This window comes from Sturnus vulgaris, chromosome 1 (genome assembly GCF_052056855.1).
Source record: "Sturnus vulgaris isolate bStuVul1 chromosome 1, bStuVul1.hap1, whole genome shotgun sequence".
NCBI lineage: Eukaryota > Metazoa > Chordata > Aves > Passeriformes > Sturnidae > Sturnus > Sturnus vulgaris.
In genome coordinates this window covers 59,541,920-59,564,218 of record NC_142243.1, presented here as the reverse complement: position 1 = coordinate 59,564,218, position 22,299 = coordinate 59,541,920, and the positions used below count along the sequence as shown (strand labels likewise).

General features: G+C 37.1%; 1 protein-coding gene across 6 annotated transcripts in view; it reads left to right on the top strand.

Annotated features, from left to right (window-relative positions):
• SUGCT (succinyl-CoA:glutarate-CoA transferase) overlaps window positions 1–22,299 on the top strand; it is a 317,360-nt gene that overhangs the window by 37,143 nt on the left and 257,918 nt on the right. For all 6 annotated transcript variants that reach the window (XM_088167705.1, XM_014883473.2, XM_088167721.1 and 3 more), the window contains 2 exons: window positions 1,103–1,194; window positions 8,879–9,022. In XM_088167705.1, coding sequence (XP_088023831.1) covers window positions 1,103–1,194; window positions 8,879–9,022 — 236 coding nt within the window. The remainder of the gene's footprint in view (window positions 1–1,102; window positions 1,195–8,878; window positions 9,023–22,299) is intronic.

Below are 22,299 nucleotides of genomic sequence, written 5' to 3'. Positions count from 1 at the left end.
AATTTATGAAAAGGAATCTAGGAGATTCAGGAATTTTTACCTTGATATAATACAATTCTAATACTTTCCTCGCAGGTAAGAATTAAAGAGAAATGTTGTTTTGAAACTAAACTTAAATTAGGAATCTTGTCTGTTACGAATATCTTGTAACTGCTCCAAGGGATTTTAGAGATCTGATATCTCTTAGAGATATCAGAAAAGAAAGCACAAGACTAGCTTTGAATGTGCTTCCTCTTTGAGGAGGACAAGTGTTTAAATCTGATTATTGAAGGCTTTGATATTATTAGAACTAATAGAAACGATCAATCAAATATGGTGCTCCTTCCCTATTGACTTCTACCCTCTGTGCTGGTGGTTCCAAGACCTCCTCAATTGGAAGATTTTGTGGTTGTTGTTGGAAGAACAGGATGACTATAGCAAAGAAAAGTAAGACAGCATCCTTCTGGCTACAGCTGTTTATTTTAAGTTAATTATACAGCTGAACGAATCTGTATTTAGGTAGTTCAGTACAAATTCTCAGTATTTTGGATTTCATTGATGCTAACTCTTGGCAAACAGATTGTACATACTTGCTAAAGCCTTGCCATGTCTTGTAAACAATGTTTTGTTTTGAAGATAGCTCTGTTTAGATACAGAATCAAGTAAAAGAAATGAGGGAAGAACAATTAATGTATCCAAACCATAGTGTCACGATTTTAGTATTGTTTGGGGTATTCAAGATATCCTTACAGCAGAGTGGAGATAACACAGACAAAATGGGCCCTGTTGGACAGCAATTGTAGGCCTGTAGAGATACTGTAGATTCTCTGAAATAACATGTGAGTCCAACCTCAGATGACATGGTGAATTAAAAAGGAAATTTTATCCAAAAGGAAAGAAATATAGCAGGGATACAAGTCTATCTAGAATTAAGATCAAACACATCCTCAGCCCACAAAGGATAAATCTTTACTCTTAAAAATGTGCAGGAATAAATAGAATACAGTGATTGTACAATCTGGACAGCTTGTTGACAAAAGCTGAGGAGCAATAATAGTAAACTATTATTATAACACTGAACTTGTCCTTGATTGAATTCCTAATTGTTCTGTTTCTCTTTTAGGTTATGGTCAGACTGGTCCAGTGGTTCAGAGAGGTGGATATGACTCCATTGCTGCTGCTGTTTCTGGTCTCATGCATATCACAGGGCATGAGGTATAGTGCACAATTTAGAAATTTCATGGAATCTGTGTGCCATATGCCAAAACTAGCTGCTGCATGGAAAAAGTCAGCCTATGCTAATGAAGCTGTTATGAGTCCAACAAGAGGTCCCATCTCTGGGAATCTAAGAAAATAATAGACTCATATACTTCAGGTATCTCACTCCAGGCTTGTAAAGAAAAATGCTCAAGAAACAGAAAATGAAAGAAAAAAAATCCTAAATCTCCAGTGAATAAATTGACAATGTATGTTAACCTGTTAATGGCCACTTGTAGTCACTTTCAAGAGCTATAGTAGCCCTTGAACATTGTCAATATTGTTGACAGCTGGATGATCAAACCATACCTATGAGTGTGAAGTCTCACTGATGCTTGGATATTGATATTCCCTTTGTAAAAGTGGGAATTGTGAAGCTACCTAGATAAATCTGACAAAAGCTGGGTGTTTTTCAATCATTCTGCCTGCAAATAGGCAGACAGATGCCATGCATTTCTGGAAAAGCTTTATGTGCTTCCTATTCCCACTGACACCCAAGATCTTTGGTAATTGTGGCAGTGCAGGAAGCATAACAGCAGTTGAGTATCTGGATTCTAGAGGTACACAGAATGTGTGTCTTCACCTCAGAAAAATGCTAGCCAAATAAGCATTTAATTAAGCTGTCTTGAATCACCTACAGATGCAGGGAATTTGGTCCCCAAATGTCCCTTTTCAAGTGAGGTAGTGTTACAAGTCTGTTCTATGCATTATAAATGCTAGATACTGTTCTGTGGTGCTGCTCCTGGCTCTCTGGAAATAGCAGTGCAGATCTTGTGAATACAGTACTTGCATGTTCTAGATAAACACGGAATTAATAAAGTTTCTGTACTAAGTGTCAGCTGTTCATGTTTGAGTAGGTTGTTGAAAGCTAACCACACATGATCTGGACACAGCTCTATTTTAGGGCTGTTATTCTGCCAAGAGTCTTGTTTTCTACTTGGAGCAATGGCAAACATCAGAAGTTTGTACTTCTGGCAACTATTGTTACCAGAGTTGTCCTTTTTATTAGAGAGAAAAAGCCAAAACCAAGCATTTTTGGACTGAGTAAGCTGAAACATCTTGTGCCTAATGTCCTGAGATTGTCCATTTCTGCTGTGTTATTGGTATGTACTCATAGAACATCTTAGAACATGAGGACAGATGAAATTGAGTGCAGGCACTTCCCTTCAGATATATAATGCAGATATGCACTAGGCAATGACTGATCACAATAATTGCAGTGTAAGTAAATATAACATTTTTTCTGTAGAATGGAGGTTAATACTTCCAGTACAATTCCAGAAACTTCATGCACACCTCAAAATATACCAATAAAGATTAAAAGGGTACAAAAACAGTTAGAAAGGGGAAGATGTTGTTAGTACAACAGGGATAAGGTAGAGCTGATAGAAAGATTGAAAAACACATATCATATGATATATGAATACAAGAATAAATAACTGTTGTACTGAATAATTGCATACAAGTTATATTATGAAAGTAATAGTCCTCAGTGCCTGTTATGAAGATGGATTTTATTAAAAGATTGTGTTAAGATCTACACTGAAAACCAGATGTTTGTATCACCTCACCAAGCCCTGAGGTAATGTAATCATAGGAATCATTTACTCCTTGTCAGTGATAGCTTTGTCTGCTCAATGGGGGCTTCTAACAATTCGTTCAAACTTAGTCACTCTTTTGCATGATTAAAATAAACATGCTAAAATTTCCTTATTTTTCTTTATTCTTCTTCTTTGAAGTTGTTCATGTAGTATTTCCTCAGTTTCTCTAATCCATTTTTGATGTGTAGAGGAACAGTATTGTTTCCAATACTTTAGTCAATAACTCCAAAAAAAATAAATGTGCTTTTTTGTTGTTGTAGTGGAAACTTACCCAAGTGGCTGTAAAATCATATTGGATGCTTGTTTGAAGGTTACTTTAAAGTAGCAAAGTATTATTAATAGTAAAATGTTCCTTTTTTTTACAGCTTATGTTCATCTGACAGAATTGTGTTTAAACTTTCACAAAACTAAGTCTGAACAAAACATGTTTCAGTCAACATGTACAGAAGTGGCCAAAGAAAAAGAAGAAAAAAGAATTTCATGCTTTTTTTTTAATAAAGCTTAAATTATTTTCTGACTAGATAACATGGAATTAATGGGCTAAAAGTAATAAGTTCAGTTGAATGGGTAGACTAGGGTCTGATTTTGTTTTTTTAGAGTAAAATAGAAAAGGCCACTCTTATAAACTAGAAATGAAAAAAAAGGGAAAAATTATAACAGATGGTGTTGGTTTTGTATTTAATTGCAGTAGCTATAGATAATCAGCATAACATCATCAGTGCAACAGTGCTCTTTGGCAACATCCCTTTGGTAAACAAACCATTGAATATTCTTGCAGGATGGTCTTAGAAGCATCAGCTGAGACAGCAGACAAATTGTAATGAATCTGAGCAGCAGCAAAAAAGCATGCTACGTATATGACTGAGGTGTTTAATGTGGAGGTATACATATTTATATCGAGGTATAAATATTTACAGTTCTCTAGAAAGCATTTTAATAATAGGGGACTAAAATTTTTTCCTGTATCTGACATATACAAAAATGTAGAATCCAATAGCAGTATATATTCCCACCTATTAAAAAAAAAATAAAAATGAACAGCTTGCTTTTTTTCCCCTGTATCACTTAGTGGTAATAACTTTGAAATGCTTCTGAGTGCTAGGCTGAACCTTGAAATGAAGCTATAGCTTCTACAATATTGCAAAATTATTGGCACAAACAACTGCACTTGTGCTAGTGTTGTTTTTGCTGATTTTACAAACCGAAGTACAGTAGAATAGTGTTTTTAAATCATGGTTTCGTGTACAGAAACCTGCATGTGATTCAAGCCCTTACATGTACTTGATTACTTCTGTATTAGAAGTGTATCACACCTGTGAAATTTGAAATTCTATTGTGTTTATGAAGGGAATCTGTTTTGTGTAAATCTCTAACACAAACCCATTTTGAATGAAAGTAGTTGCATCAGGACACATTCAGGTTTTCTTTACATAAATTAAAATATGCTAAAGGACAAAGTTTGCACTCGTGATAATTTTTTTGTCCTGGACAACATAATTTATAGATATTTCCTGATTAAACACCAGTTTCAAGTTTCATATTTGATGAACAGAGAGCTTTTACTTAATATGTTCAGATATATCAGTGCCAGATGAATATCCATTTGATGAAAATTTCTATGACTCATCAAGGCAATAACTTGAAATTAATTAAATAAAGTCCAATTTGGTTACAAATCCCCTTCCATCTCCTAGTGGATTATTATTACACGTGGTCTTCAATATTTGGAGTGCCTTTACAGTGGTGTATTCTTTCTTGCAGAAAAAACATTTTTGTTTTACTGAATATGAGACAGCATTTAATCTGCAATCCAGTGAGGCCATTCTTTGGTTTAGTACCAAACAGTTACGAAAGAATACACATGGTATATATAGCTCAGAGCTGTTGGAAAATGCAGCCACTGCTGGTTCATATTAGCTTCAGCAATTATTTCACATCTGTAAAGACTACTGGATGTAGAATGCTTTTATTAAGCATATCATTTCAAAACAATTTTCATTTTAAATGGATGGTTTTTGTATTATTGATGTAAGTTTGGGAAGAGAAATTATGTCAAAGGGCAAAAAACCACCAAACTTAGGGCAATAAAAAACCGAACATGTTGTGGCTATATCTGGGCCAGAATATGTCGACAAATTGTAAAGAATTTAGCAAACAGCAAAAATTAGGAATAAAAGTGTAAACTATAAGATTGCACAATAGCAAAGCACAGTGACTTAAAAACAAAAGGTTTTCTCTACTGGTATGAATCTTTATCCTTTCAAATGAGGAAAGGGCAAATCCTGATGCTGCACCTAATTTAGGGTACAAGCCAGCCCCTGAGGCTGCATGGCAGCTTTATTTGCTTAAGACACATTCTCCCTGGCTAGGGCTACATTTCGTCTCCCTACCAGAACAATAATATCATTTTTGTCTGGCAGGGCTGGTGGTGTTTGTCACTTTTGAAGTAAGTTCCTTGAATAAAAGATAATGTATAGATCCTTACTTTGCCCAGGTAACTGGTAAAATGTTAGCTACACAAAGGTACTGCTCTGCTGGCAGAAGCTCTGTCTAAAGGAAGGTATTTCTGTGTGTGTAGCTTTATCCTTCATGTAAAAGCAGCTTCACATCCCTTGTTCTGCAGGATAGTGATAAAAGTGATAAAATGAATCCATTTCACAGTATTTACAGCTGTGCATCCTGCCACAGAAAGACTGGTTTGTGGCACAGGAGCTGATTAAATCTGATTAAATGGTGAGACATGGCAGCTAGTCATGAGTCTTGGTAGAAAGACCAAGGATGGCTAGAAATTGTGTGGACTGGTTCAGAATTATAGCTTGTGGAGTGTTATAATAAAGCAAAGCCAAGATGTTAGAAAAATAACATAGCAGTATAGTGCTAATAGTTTGTAGGAGTGTTCTGTAAGAGGAAAGTAAAGAAAGATGAGCTAAGGTGAGAAATAAAAGGTGAACTTTTTATTGCAACAAAGGAAGTGGCTGCTTTTAAGCATTAGTTTATTACTTCATGAGGAAGGTTCTGGATAAATATAACAAATATAACAACCTATTAAAATAATCCAAATTTCTCAATTTTTAAAATGTGTTCTCCTTCAAGGGTGAAATTAATAACACTCTGGAAACAGTGGAAAGTGTTTTCAAATTGAGAATTCTGCAGCACATCTGTTTGCAAAATCTGAAGTCTTTTTGATTTCTTCTCAACCCAGTGAATGCAGTGAAGTGACTATAATAAAGAAAGAACAATTTAACAAACTGATTAGTTGCAACAGATAGTATGAGTTCATTTTTTTTATTTTGGTTGGGTGTTTTTGTGTTTGTGTGTGTGTGGTTTTTTGCTGTGTGGGTTTTTTATGTTTTTGGTTTTTTTGTTTGGTTTTTTTCTTTTATTTCTCTGTAGTAGTTCTGAGGAGCAAAAACCTTCTCATGGGCTAATAAGTTTTCTTGGTAGACCTGTGCATATAAAAGTGAAAAATGAACTTTCCTGTTTTTCCCCAGAGTTGGGTACAATTAGGATGAGAAATAGCTGGAACCTTTGACTTGTGGTTTGTTTTGGGAAGCTGAAGTAGCTTAGTGTAGTGTGGAGAGGGAAGAAATAAGAGATTCTTCAGAAAAGTACTACTTCCTAAAGCAGTGTTCTCCTTAATATTGTGTAGTTTATGTATCATCCTATGGATCTAGGCTGTAGATAGTCACAGACTATTCCTTACTGTGGTTTGAATGAGAGTAACTAACTTTTAAAAAAAATTTGTTATATTTTATGCAGATTTTGTAATTTTTAGTCAATTTCATGATATGAATAAAATAGCAGCCTTTTCCATCTTATGTAGAAAATATTGTCCTACTGTCTTTTATTTCAGAATAGCTCTATTAATGCAGTTGATAATAAAATATACATTTTTAAAAGAAAAAGATAATAATATATATGACTTGTAAATCCTATTGGAGTGGAAAAGAAAAATGATGGTGAAGGTTTTCTTACATGAAGCCAAGGCACTATTTATTTAATAATTATCAAGAAACAATTCTTGCAATCTTATTTAGAAGATCATTATTACAATAATTACACTTAGGAGTTTAGACGTGTCTAATTAAAATAATTCTGTAAATTTAATTTTATTGAATTAATGGTACATTAGTTTAAATACATTTATGGTAACTTGACAAACAGTTATTATTTATCAATTGTAATGATTTTAAGTTGTCTTATGGTAGACTTACTTGGGTATCAGAACTCTGGGAGAGCCTCATTAGCTTTGCTGCTATTTTTCTTCAAAGCTTGAAACTTAAAAAAAACAAACAAGCAAAAAGTAAAATTTCAAAATAATGAAGTGCTGTGATAATCTGATCACCTGACCTCAAACTTTTCAGAATAGGAAATCGAGAATATTTCAGAAGAAGCACTATGAAAAAAGCCTAGCTGGGCTGAAATTCGAAGTTCATTTTGCCATTGGTTTCAGAGGGGATGTATATCATGCCAATGATTACAGAAGTTCTGAAACACATGATGTAACATGAAGATTCTTTCCTTGATGCTAGAAAAGGGATGATATACAGAAAAAGGATATTTGAACAAACAACTTTTCAGTGAATTCAGTCAGGTCACGAATTTGCATGTATTTGATTGTGTAATATTTACATGTCTAAACAAAAAATTGGTTTGGTTTTTTTGCTAGAAGCCTGGAGTGTGTATAGTGGAAAATACAAAACTGAGCTTTGACTTAGAGAGGGATTGAAGAGGAGGGAGAAAAAGGGAGTGAGAAGAATGAAGCAATATGGTTCTTTCTAGCTAGAAAGAAACTTACTAGCTTCTCTTGTCTCTAACATTATCTCTTTTGTCTTTGCACTGGTGAGTTGAAGCACTATAGGGACAAAAATTTGCCTAATAAATCCTTCATGATTTGCAGTGTGTGGCATCACAAAGTGGCAGTTTTGTGTACATGCTGCAAGAATACCTGGTTTTCAGTGATAATTTTTATACATCAGTTCACTCAAAGATACTAATTTCTTGCACTAACTGCGGCTGAGTGCCACCATCCAACCAATTCCTTATCTACCAGTTCAGAGACAAGCATGCCATGTGGGATGGTGTCAAATGCTTTGCACAAGTCCAAGTAGATGACATCACTCACTCTTCCCAGATCTATTACTGCTGTAACCCCAGCATAGAAGGCCACTAAATGTGTCAGGCACAATTTTTCCATAGTTGAAGCTGTGTTGGCTGTCACAAATCACCTGCTTATTTTCCATGTGCCTTAGCATAGCTTCCAGGAGAATCTGCTCTATAATCCTGCTGGATAGGAAGAGGAGACTGGTGGGCCCATAGGTTTTCTTTTTTACCCTTTTTAAATATGGGGGCTGTTTCCCTTTTTCCAATCAGTGGGAACTTCCTGGGACTACCATGACTTCCTGATATGATGGATAGTGGCTTAGCTATTCCCACTGCCAAATCCCTCTCATCCTATAGATGCATGTCATCAAGTCCAATGGACTTATGCACCTTCAGGTTCCCTAGGTGCTCTTGAACCTGATCATTTCCTAAAGCGTGTGGTGGTTCTATGTTGTTGTTTCTCCAACAGATTTTGGGGTGGTTGAAGCCCCCCATGAGGACCAGGGCTTGTGAATGTGAGGCCACTGCAATCTATCAAGGGCCCCATCCACTCCATCTCCCTGGATGGGCACGTGGCAGGATTACAATATTGCCTGCAATTGTCCTCTCTGTGCTCTCAGTCAGCTCTTCATCCATCCTGTATGTACATCCTATACAAACCACCACATATCCCCAGTGAAACTCTGTGTGCTCCAGCTGCTCAGTGACTTCCAGGGAAACACTGCCTCCTTGGCTGCTTTGCCTGTCTTTCCTGATGAGCCCATATCCCTGCATTCCAACACTCCAGTCACACGAGTCATCCCACCATGTCTTTGTCATGCCAATACGATCCTGCACAATTTATTGTCTCTGCTTGTTTTTCTGCTTTTACTTTTTCTTTGTTTATTGTCTTTTTTTGTTTGTCTTGTTTCATTTTGGGACGTTTTCTTTTTCTTTAGGACGGTGAGCCAGTTAGACCAGGAGTAGCAATGACAGATCTTGCTACTGGGTTGTATACATATGGAGCAATTATGGCTGGTTTACTTCAGAGGTACAAGACAGGAAGAGGACTACACATTGACTGCAATCTCTTGTCAACTCAGGTAGGAGCTGTAAAAAAATTGCTTTTTGTTGTGTAGGTGTTTTGCATATAAATTAACATGCATTAGTATAACTGATGGCAACAATAAAAATGACTTTAGTGATCATTCTCTTAAGCTGCCACTCTGGTAGTGACCATTTTATATGACATGGTTGTTGTTGGTACTGCACTAAGTTTGGTTTTCACTTTTTTGCAAAGGGCTGCCGTGTTCTTTGAAAACACTGGTTAATCAAGGTTTATAATATCACTGAGATTGTAACAGCTGTAGTGAGTCATTGGAGACAGAACAGCCTAAGTGGTGAAACCAGGAAGGAAGGCTTTGACATTGGGTAATGTTACTTCCAGAGTGAATGAATAACTTGTGCAAAATCACACAGAATATTGAAGTATCATACAAGTTTCAAAGTAATGTAATCCAGGAAGTCTGTCTTTTGACTCTGGGACTTAAAGAATGAAGTAAAGCTTGAAGATGCAGCATTTTTCCTAGACATTAAAGGCAAAGTTGTTTTGATCATGAAAGATATAGCATATACTACAAGTAATGAGAACTTTAACTCTTCTTTGAACATTTAAATACCATTGGTGCAATGATTTATAATTTCTAAAAGGCAAGTGACATTGATATGAGCTGCATGTGATCAGATGATACGTTGTCTTGCTGGTGTAGGTACCAACTTGCTGGTACCGACTGGGTACATGGTACAGAGGAATTTTTGTTTATATTTTAAAATCTTCGTCAAAGTTGTATGTAGTCATAAAATTAAAGCAACTACAGTGTTCTATTGTTTTTGTCTTTATTCAATTGTATTTTTCTTCACATTATTCCTGTCAGTGCAGCTGAGAAATGACAGTGCCCATTGTGCTAAACGTTGCTCAGATATGAGCAATAGGTTGGACACCTATATCATTGTATGATAACAGTTGTTGAGACTAATGATTGAGGTTGCTCAATAATCAATCATCAACTAATCAACTAATGATAGAGGTTTTAGTGCCTACTGTTTTTGTCTGAATAACTACCAAAATCAGAAAGAAGGGGAAATTCTTGCTTAAATCAATAAAGAACATTTCATTTGTTTCAGAGCAAATGTTTGTAAGAATTGAAATTTTTACTGAAATATATTTGCAAATGTTGTATCTGTATTGGAAAAATATTTAGAAAAAAACAGTTCTGAAAAATATTTTAAATGTGTGTTAAATACTTACTAAATATTTTATATATATATATATGGATGTAGGGGGATTTTATGTTTAAGGTATTGTAGTGTTATATATTATGGCAGCTGCTCCTTGATCTTTTTAATTTCTAATTTTTTAAAAATACTTCTGATAATTTTTATTAATTTTCAGAGTAATTCTGGGAGGGGTGTGTGCGTGTTTAATTCCTTGCTCTACTGGTTTTTGGCTTTTTTTTTTTTTTAATGAAGTCTTTTTGATTATTATTCAATATTTTATCAAATACTAAATGCAAGAAGAGTTAAGTTAGGTGTTTCTGTAGCTCTCTTATTTCAGCTTATTTTGTTACCTTATTTGTCTTTATAACCTTTTTCCTTGACTAGAATAGATTTGTCTATACACAGAAGTGTTTTTATATTGCAAAATTTCTATCTGAACTTCCACATTATCATCCTTTGGGCCACTCACTATCATACATGAGGAAGAGATGGAAGACTTGGATAGATGTTAGTGAAAAAAGCATGTGACATGGTGTTTGTCTTCTACATGATTAGTTGAAGCAGTGCTAAATGGTCAAAGAGAAGCTTAGTAGCTTTTTGGGTTTTGTTGAAACATTCTCTTCCCTGCTCATTATCAAATTATAGTTATCTAAAGGATATTAAAAAATATATATATAAATATATATAAATGCACACTCTCATTATAAAAGAAATGTTTTTATTTACTTCAGTGTTGGGTAAATGATACTCAAATAATTTGGTATATTGGAACAGAGTATGGATAAAAGATGTTACTCAGAAAACAGCTCTTTTGTTTTAGAGGAGCCTGTTGCTTCAGTCCAAATTAATGTAAGGTTATTGTCCTAAGACTGTAATGAGAACATCTATTAAATTGGAAGAAATATTCATGGAGGAGGTTTTAAAGCAAAAAAAAAAAAAAGTAAAAACATTTAATTAATCCCATTAAAAAGATGTATTAAAACGAATGAAGAAAAACACAAGTGGCAGCTGAGTCTCAGAACATCTAGTTTCTTGGTTTGTTTTCTTTCCTTTTATAAGACTGGTGGCTACTTATAAGTCTTTAAGGGAGAGTATCTTTACTAAGAAAGAGTAGTACAAATCTGAAAATAAATGTAAATAAATTGGTCTCACAATACTTCTGATGGTAGTGAGTTTTTTTGAAAGGAGCTTATACAGTTACTGTGATATGGTCAGGGTCTTTAAAGATACATGTTTCCAAAGACGTTTTCGTTTTACCTCCCAACTAGGTATCCAAATCTAGCTTTTCCTTATGTGATGAATGTTTAAAAAAAAGGACTTTTTGGCACTTCTCATGGATGCTGCCAAAAAAATAAGGGACCTAAAGTTTTAGACTTTCAGTTTATTAGGTTCTTGTTGGTGTTGATTAATGGTAGGATTTGGAGGTCAGAGACATTGTGATAACTTTTCCTTCAAACATAAGTTTCACTGAAGTGTAGTCATTTTTAATGAGAAAAAAGGAATCTCCTCTGTGTACTGAACCCTCCTGTTTATAGTGTTGCCACAGCAGTGTCCTGTATGAAACTTTTTGATTTTGCCATTATTTCATGCACTGAGCTAATATAGCAGTGTGCTTGGATCTTTTGTTCATCCTTTCATCTGAACTGAAAATTGTGAACCTGGCCAATACATATGTCTTCATTGTTCAGTGTTGATGACTTTGACTATGTCAGAAAGGAATAAAACCCCCAGAGGTTAAGACACTCAGGCAATTAGAAAATCTTGAAAACTGCTTGGTTTATTTTATAGCAGAAAATGTAGCATCTAAACGTCCATCTCTGTCTGAGCTATCATATCATTTTTCTGCATGCTTTGTAGAAATGCAAGAGGATTTAATTTTTTTTAAAGTTTTATTTATTTTTTTTGTGAAGGAGAGGGCTGGAGAATGCTTTTGATACTAATTTCTTGCACAGACATGCAAATAACAAAGAGCATTGAAATGAATTCAACTGCCAACAAAACTGATCTGAAACTTTTTAAAGAACTATCCCACTGACTGGCAAGGTAGTTTTGTATCTGTGATCTCCGTAGAACCAAATTGTAAGTGAAATCCTGTTCTCTGAAGAAATATTATTTTCAGAATATCTTAAAATACATATATTTCTTTCAAATTCTGTGTTTTAAACACTTGTTACTACCAAACAAGATTTCTTTCCCCATAGCAAAATAGGATTCTAGGATTGTTTTGAACAAGAGATACAGTATCTCTTAGGATGTGGTTTTGCAGTGAGCAAAAACTTTCTATATCTCTCATCTCTAAACTTTTAACCCATGTTGTACGATTCCTTTGAAATTTTTGACTTTTAGATGATTCGCAGTTGTAAGCTCCAGATCTTTCAGCATCTAAATAGTGTCCTTTAGATGATACTGGTAAATAAGAAGGAAGTGGGGTTTGGATTTGGTTCCAATTATGCATTTGTGCCTTTTCTTCTGTTGTGGCTTAAAAAAATCTCTTGGAAGTTTTAATATCCTTCCTGTATTTAATTATGACCAGGCTCCAACAAATACTGTAATAAGTTGGTTTCGTTTGGATTAAAAATATGCAAGAAATATTTTACATTTAACATTTCTGCAAATTTGAAGTATATTTTTTCCCAGATTCTACAGGCAGGATAATGTGGTTAATATTTTTTGTATAATATGATTATTCATCAGACACTTCTCTGCTTCTAATTACTAGGTTTTAGTTTGTATTTGCCAATGCAAACATTTAATCTTCTTAAAATGTTGAAATGACTCAAGAAAAACCTAGAAAATCGTTATAAATTATTTTCTTTATTTCATTCTTGTGCTTAATTAAACTTAATGAAATTAATATGATCAGTTAGTTTACTGAGGGAATGGTGAGCGTTAGAAGCTATTAGGTTTTGTTTCAACATCCCATTTTCCCAAGATGATTCTATTTAAGGCTTATCTATCTAAGGTGCTTTCTGTGCTATCCAGGGCTTTCATGGCACGTCTTTTAGCAATTATTGAGTATAGGTGTATGGGTAACACTTGCATACTGCCTGTAGGGCATACAAGGCACCATAGAATCCCTGAGAAATAGGTTGTGTGGAAATATCAATCTCGGAACTTAAATACTGCTCAAGTGTCTTGACTGTATCTTGCTGCTTCTCCGCTTGCTGAGAGTCATGAGTTGACTGAATACCAAAAGAAAATCATCTTTTTTAGAGGTTATTGCTTGTGGTGGTTTTGGAGGCCAGCTATGAGGACTGTTACACAGTTGTCTTGTTTTTGGGTATGGTTTGAATAAGTGGGTTTTTTACAAGCTTATAAAGCATCATCTTTGCAAAACATAGCAATCTTAATCTCTATCATAATAAAAAATTGAGCATGTGCTGTATGTAGATGTCATCTTTTTCACTGTATAGCTCTCATATGGAAAAATAACAAATTCTGAATTAATGTGAACATTTCTTTAAACATATACTGCACTTTAAACACTTGGCCTGTATTCTTGACAATTTCCACTGAGGACAGCTGTATAACTAAGAACAGAATTTATCCCTCTGGGTTTTAAGCAGACAGAATTTGATTGAATAGACCAGGAGACCATACACGCATGACAGTAACTCAATTTAATATTGGCCTCTGTGGAATGTGTGTTATGATTTCTAATGATTAGTTATGCAGTCATTGGTAGAACATCCTCCAACTGGATCTTGGCTTTATTTAGAGGCTTTCTTTACTCTGTAAACAGAGTACGGATTCAAATTGCTAGGGAATTTCTTCTTTAAATGCTACCTAACTGTAAATTCTGTGTCTTTTTTTCTTTGCTAACACTGTTCTTGTGCTAAAGAAACCAAGCCTGAATGAGTTGCAGCTTCATTTTCCTGTGTTGATCTGCCTCTGTCATTAATTAGAGAAAGACTAAAAAGGAGATAGAAAAAATATGCCCTTTATTACTTAAAAAAAAATGGCTGCGTGGAGTGGGTAGGGGAGAGAGTTTGAAGACAAAGGAAGACATTTCTTTTAACGATTTTTTAATTTAAATGACCCTTAAATAAGGGTGTAAGCTTGGAAATGGAATCAAGATGTTTATTACCAGCAGATCAGATTTCAGAATCATGCTGAGTATTAGGAGAAGGATAACCTGAGTAAATGAAATGAAAGGGGAATGATTTAAGCAACTAGTATCAGAATAAACACATGTAGTATACCCTAAATGCTCACCTGCCCCTCTAAACTCATAAAAATTTTCAGAAGTCATTCTAGAAGTTTATCAGATCAGGATAGAGCCTTTCAACACATTGTGCTCCATTTATTTATGTAAATAACAAGTAAAAGGATTGTAACTTGTTGAGAAAGGTTTTAGTTTTATGCCATGGAAAATTTAAATAGCAAGACAGCTGATTTTTATGTGCTTTTGAATCTCTGGAAGTCTAATAAACCTTAACAAGTGTGGCATTTTTGGGTATGGTGATGGGACTCTAGCTAAGGTTTCAACACTGCTTAGTTTGATTACTTCAGATAACACTCATTAAAATTTCTCTGGAGATTATAATTTATTAAAAAAAAAAGGTGAAGTAAAGGATGATGCTGAAACACATTTGAAATAATGAGTTCCTCTGGTCTGATGTAGTCCTGCTGCCAGAATTTCTCTTTGTATTGTCATAGTTTTGAATTGCTAATTTAAATATACTCATTCTTTTCTGTTGTGAGACAGAACCAGGAGCAGAAGCAAGGCAGGCCTTAAACTTAAAAGGGTATTAAAAAAGAAATTTATTAACTACACAAAGAAAGAAAGAAACAAATTCAGAATAAGATCTTCAGACCACTCCTTCCTTCCCTCTCCCAACCTTCATAACAACAAAACAAACATACAAAAAACTACTTCAGTCAGTTCCCAACTTAAATAGTCCTTTTCAGGTCACTTTGGAGAGAGAAGTTTCCTCTTGTTCAGCTATAGGGACTTCTCCACAAGAAGGCAAAAACCAGTTCTCCCGTGGCTTCACTTTCACGATTGGCATCCACCCAGGAAAAAGCTTGCAGAGTCGTGAAGCTCCTCCCATCTTCACAGCTTTCCCAAAGCTGTGCTTATGGGCCATGTTAAACTCATGGGGCATTTACTTTTAAGACTGAACTGTTCCAAAACAAAAGTTCTCTTCATCTCTTTTCTCTCTGTTCATGCTTCATCCTCAGAAAACCGAGATCCCCTTCTTTCCTCGGGGCAACACAGGTACTTTTAGTCAAATGATCTATCAAATGGAACTCCCCAACTCCCCATGTTTTCTTTTTTTTCCATGGTTTATAGGAATATCCAGTGCAGTATCAGTTCATCCCTACAACTTCATAAAAGGAGTTTTCAGCCAACTTTAATGGCATCTTCTCATTCTCCTTCCATCTAAAAAAAACTTAGCTCTTACTTCACTGACTTTGGAGTATCTTCTTTTTCCCCTCTCATATTCAAAGGAAAGCTGGAGGTTTGCAAATCTTAACTGAGCACTAAAGAGTTCAAGTTTCACACAGGAGTTGCAGGTGCTGGGGCAGGCCCCTGTAGGGTGAGGAGTGTCTGAGATCTCAGTCAGCCTTTCTGGGGCTGGGCTGCAGCTCACACTGCCCATGGCCACCCCTGCTCCCCAGACAGGGGCTCGGCTACCTCCTTCAAAATGTGTTTTCACAGAGCAAACTAACTTTTTCTAATTGTTTTTTCTAATTGTTTTTTGTCAATAACCAAACCAGCCTTCAATTGGTCACATCAACCCAGAGAGGAAGTTCTCATAGAGAGAACTTCTCTCTGAGTTTCTTCTTCCAGGTGAAACCAGCACAGTATTCAGCACAGTATTGTTTCTGTATTCAGTATTGGTTTTGGCTCATCAGTTAGATTGCAAACTCTTTAGAGAAATGATACGTGATTAGGCCAAAAGTCATAATTTATTACTCATTATATTATAGCAAAAGCTTTAAAACATGTATGCAGACTCTAGTTTAGGACTTCTAAAACAGGTATCCATTAAACTGTCTAAAAGTCATAGAATCATTAAGGTTGAAAGAGATCCTTAAGATCATGAAGTCCAGTTGTCAACCCAGAACCACCACTATAACTCCTAAGTCCCTAAATCACTAAGTCACATCATCCAGATCCATACATCTCTTAGACATCTCAAGGGATGGTGCCTCCACCCTGGGCCACCTATTCCAATGCCTGACCACCCTAACAGTGAATTTTTTTTTCCTAGTATCTGAATCCCCCCTTGTCTCATCTTAAGGCCATGTCTTCTGGTCCTCCCACTGCAGGCACAGCAGAAGAGACTGGCCCCCACCTCACTGCAATCTCCTTTCAGGTGGCTTTAGAGAGCAATGAGGTCCCTCCTGAGCCCCCTCTTATCGAGAATAAACAACCCCAGCTCCCTCAGCCATTCCTCATAAGACAGGTTTTCCAGACCTTTCATAAGCCTTGTTGCCCTTCTTTGGCCACGCTCCAGCACCTCAATGTCCTTTCTAAAGTGAGGGGTCCAGAGCTGCACCACAGTACTTGAGGTATGGCCTCACCAATGCCAAGTACAGGAGGGTGATCACTGCCCTGGTCCTGCTGGCCACACTGTTCTTCATACAGCCAGGATGCCACTGATGTTCTTGGCCAGCTGGGCACACTGCTGGCCCATACTGAGTGCCCCCAGGTCCCTTTCTGCTGAACAGCTCTTGAGCCACTCCTCCCCAAGCTTGTCAGACTTCATGGGGTTGCTGGGACTCAAGTGCAGGACTCAGCACTTCCCCTTTGTCCTCATGATGTTGTCCTCAGCCCATTGACTGAGTTTGTCCAGGTTTCCCTGGAGAGACTTCCTGCTCTTGAGCAGATCAATGCTCCCACCCAACTTAGCGTTTTCTGCAAATTTACTGAGGGTGCCCTGAATCTCCAGGTTCAGGTCATCAAAAAAGATGTTAAACTGGCATCAGCCCCCAAACTGAGCCCTGGGGAACACCACCAGTGACCCACCACCACGTGGATTTAGTTCCACTCACTATAACACTCCAAGCCTTGCCATCCAGCCCAGTTTTTATTTACTGAGATGTTCACCTATCTAGGAGGATGCTGTGGGAGACTGTCAAATGCTTTACTGAAGTCTAGATAGAGTATACCCACAGCCTTTATCCCATCTACTGAGTGGGTCACTTGGCCATAGAAGAAGGTCAGGTTGACCAAGCAGGACCTGCCTTTCATAAGTCCATGTTGGCTGGACTTGATCCCCTGATTGTCCTGCACGTGCCATGTAATGGCACTGCAGATGATCTCTTCCATAACCTTGGTCAGAACTGAGGTCAGGCTGACAGGCCTGTAGTTCCCTGAATCATCCTTCAGATGCTTCTTGTAGATTGGCTTTACATTTGCTAATTTCCAGTCAGCTGGAAGTTCTCCAGTTAACAGGGACTGCTGGTAGAGGATTGAGAGTGGTATAGCAGGTTCTTTTCCTTCACTCATTACTCTGGGGTGGATGAATGTGACCATCAATGTGAGTCTCCAGTCTGAGTTAAGTTATTTATAAAAATGCCTTGCCTGTCTTTGAATTAATTTGTAGTACTAGATTACTCGAATAAATATATTTGACATTATTTTTATTCTAGTGTCCTCTGTGATAAAGCATTTTGGGGTTTTTTTGTGATACTACTTAAATATTTTTGTAGCTTGATTAAAAAATAACTTCCTTCTTCAGGGTATCATTTCCAAGGTTGCCACTACTTAAAAAGCATTATGTAGATGTGCCATATTTTGACTCCAAACTCATTGTTATACTCAAACAGAACTTTGGACCACATTTCTCTGACTTGCAAGCTGTGTAACAGCTTAGTAGATGAACTACATCTGCAATGTGAGAAACATTATCATACTCAAAAGAGCATTATGGGCATTGCTTAATACTGCAGAGGCACAGAAATGATAAACTTGTGAAACATCCTATTTCAAGCATTTCATTGAATTGCATGGTTTTGTTCCATCCCTGTAGTGCATTGGCACCTAAATTCTTAAAGGGCAGTGAATGGAGATTTTCAGTGTTAGAACTTAAGCCATTGATGTTCTGCTGAGGTAATACTGTAATGAATGGGAAATTTTGCTGTGATAACAGGGAGACAACATTTGCACCTTTCTCACACAACCAAACAGGTATGACTTGTGTCTGTATGTGCTTCCCTATGTATCAAATGAAAAGTCTAAAAATCTACCTGCTTGCACTGCTGCAGCATGAGCTGTTGAAATTACTATTGTATTTTATTTTTGTATTTGTGCACTACAGATAAGATGAAAATGACAATGTCAGTAGACAAACACACCTTTCCATGCAAGTATTAATGCTGATAAATGTGGAGACAAAAAAAGATGAGTGCTGTAAATGGTTAGATGTGTGCATATTTTCGTTGTAAATGCACTATTCCTACCATAAGATCAAAAGTGAAAAATGCCTTTATACAGCTTGTTTTGGTTGTTGATAGCTTTCCATGGATAAGCATCCTCATTACTGATTAAATTAAAAAGTAGTATCCTTCACAAGTTGTATATAGCATTCAGTTTGGAGTCTCTGGATACTGCACTATTGCAAACAAGAATAAAAATTGCTATAGTTATTCTGATGCCTGTCTTCACAGGTAATTAAATTTTATACGAGCAAAATCTGTTTGTCTATTATATTTTTAGGCTTTCTTGTTTCCATTCTCGACTGTCAAATATAGCTATTAGTTTTAGAATAGAAAAAATAATTTAGGTTGGAAAAGAACTTTAAGATCATCAAGTAACTCAGCACTGTCAAGTCCACCACTAAAGTATGCCCCTAAGTACCACATCTTTTAAATACCCCGAGATACATGACTCCACTACTTCCCTGGGCAGCTTGGTTCAATGGCTGACAACCTTTTCTGAGAAAAAATATTTACTGTTATCTAATCTAAACCTCCTGGGTTTAGAGGCCTTTTCCTCTTCTCCTATCACTTGTTGCCTGGGAGAAGAGACTGACCCCCCCACTTCACTACAGCTTCCTTCAAAGAAGTTGTAGAGAGCAATAAGGCTAATCTCCGAGCCTCCTTTTCTCCAGTCTGAATAATGTAAGCTCCCACAGCTCCTTCTTACAAGGCTTGTGCTCCAGATCCTTCACCAGCTTCACTGCCTTCTCCAGACATGCTGCAGAACCTCCATATCTTTTGGTAGTGAGGGGCTCAAAACTGAGCACAGGATTTGAGTCTGCAGCAGTTCTGATTATAGACCACTGCCCTGGTCCTGTTGGCCACACTATTCTTGATCCAGGCCAGGATGCCATTGGACTTCTTGGCCACTTGGGTACACCTGGCTTATGTTCAGCTGCTGTCAACCAGCACCCCCAGGTCCTTTTCTGCTGGGCAGCTTTCCAACCAGTCTGCCCCCAGCCTGTAGTGCTGCTTGGGGTCGTTGTGACCAAGTACAGGATCCAGCACTTATTGTTGAACCTCATACCAGTGGCTTTGGCCCATCAATCCTGCCTGTCCAGGTTCCTCTGCAGAGCCTTCCTACCCTCCTGTTGGAGTCAGTAAGTCAGGAGTCTCTCTGATTTCTTCAAAGAGAAATCAGAATGCAGGAATTGAGTTGAAACCTTTAGATGGATTGAAGTATATTAGGCCTCTAACTTATGAGGCAGAGGTGAAGATTTAGGTTGTAACATAAGAAAGAGAAAATAAGTAAGTAAATGGAGTAAGTTTTAAGTGCTTTTAGTAAGCAAAAGGTCTTAGATGCCTGAGAAGTAGTACCTGTTCTAATGAAGGTTGAAAAACATGCTAGTGTTTTCTTAGAGGCTCCAAGAACCTAGCTTCAGACATAATAGAGTTAAGAATATTGCTTACATTTTTCAGTTAGAACAAGATAGGCCATGAACGTAGTCTATACGTAGTCTGGCGTGCTAAGAAACCAAAATTCTAATAAGTTAAGAAGCAGTGGGCCGAGTTTGTGTCTTAGCTAGCTGGAAAGTTTCTATAAAAGAACATGCATTAGGGAGAGCTGGTGCTCTATTCCATGGATTTATGCCATGTGCATTTTGCCACTGCAGCTTTGCCATTGCTTTTAGCCATTGCTTTGCCTTGCTTTGTATTTGCTTTTGAGACTGATGTGCTTCTGCAATAAATAACTTTACAGCAACTATTAGCCGCTTCGCTATCTAAACAAAAGAAGAATGGGCCCGACAGTGTGGGTGCACAGGAGGCACCCGGAGGTTCCCTGAAACCTCACACCCTCCAGCAGATCATTACTGCTGCCCAGCTTGGGGCTGTCTGCAAACTGACTGAGGGTGCATTTGGTCCCTTTGTCCAGTGTGTTGTTAAAGATGTTAAACAGAACTAGCCCAAGCACTGAGCCCTGGCGAGCTAGTGACCAGCTGGATGTAGCACCATTCACCACCACTCTCTAGGTCCTGCCATCCAGCCAGTTTTTTTATCCAGCAAAGATGCACCCATCCAAGCCATGAGCAGAAGATTGAGAAAATGCCAAAGGCTTTACTAAAGTCCAGGTAGACAGCAGCCACAGCCTTTCCCTCAGCCACTAAATGATTTGTCTTGCCATAGAAGATGGGGTTGGTCAAGTAGGAACTGCCTTTCATAAACCTATACTGGCTGGGCTGGATCCCCTTGTTGTTGGGTGTGTGGCATGATGATCTTAAGCCTGAACCTTTAGGCGTTCCTTCCTGTAGAATATGTGGCCTTCCTAGATTCCTTTGTCCTTCCCAAGAACTCCTTGGACTTCCTCCCAAGGGACTCTCTCAAACAATCTCCTAAATAGGCCAAAGCCTTCCTTCTGGAATTCCAAGGTAACTGTTCTCCTGACCGCCCTCTCCTTCCTTCTCCCAGAATTAAAAATTCTATCATTTCATGATTTCTGTGCTCAAGACAGCCTTCCACCCCCACCCAGAATTCCCTGTCTGTTCACAAACAACAGGTCCAGAAGGCCCTTTCCCTAGCTGGCTCTCACCAAGTGCATCAGGAACTCATCTTCCACAGACTCCAGAGACCTCCCAGACTATTGCCTCTTTCTTGTGTTGTATTTTCAAGAGATCTAGTGTGTTGAAGTCCCTCCTGACATCAAGGGATAGCAATTGTGAGGCTTCTGCCAGCGGCTCATAGAATATTCCATCTGCCCTTTATCCCAGTTGGGCAGTCTCTAGGACTGCCACCAGGATGTCTGCCCTGTTGGACTTCTTGATTCTTACCCATGAATACTCAACCCTACCATCACCATCATTCAGCTCTAGAAAACCAAGTCACAAAATGTGTTATAGTGTTAGAGAAACCTGTATGCAATGTAGCAGAATAAACTTTTTGTGAGTTGCATTTTGCCTGGACTTAGTAAAGCTGCGTGAAATACTGAACACAATGCACTTAATATTTCAATGCATATATAGTCTTTATTCAGAGAGAATGAAGTCTTAAGAAAATAATTGTGGAAGTTTATGGCTAAAGTTGTCTGATATGTCTGTTATCAACATCTGATTTCATTTGTTAGAACACTGCCAAAGTTTTAACTGTTTTGGCTGAATTTTCTATGCCATGGAAAAGAAAAGGGATTTGTTTTCAAAGTTACTTTAAAAATGATTCATCTGTTTCCAGGATCATGTTATGGGAAAATCCATTGATGAGCTTTTCTCTTTTTTTCCTTTTTTCCCTTTTTTTTCTTCATGGGAAACTTGGTGCCTTCAGTTTTTAGATTTCACACAGAGTATACAGACTAACTTTGGAGTTCTTGGTGTTTTTAGCCCTAATACTCTCCTTAGGTGTTTGGGTTTGTTTGTTTGTTTGTTTGTTTGTTTTAAGTAACAGGTTCCTTAGAGATGTTCCTCTGTAATTACCAAGCTGAAGCAAGACTTTTTTATGATTGAAGTAGTATCTTTCTTTATGCTTTCAGAAAAAAAAAAGGGCTAGTATTTTATTGTAATCAAGAAAATGAAATTTATTCTTCCTTTTAGAATGTGTCTTTCTTCAACTGGAGCTCATTTAAAATAAATATTTTTTTGTTTCCTTTTTCTTTACTGACAGTGCTGTCTAATAGTTTCTATGGTTAGGATTTTTATTTTTGATCCTCCACCTAAAATTAATCTGAGTGTGTAGAAGTTTATTT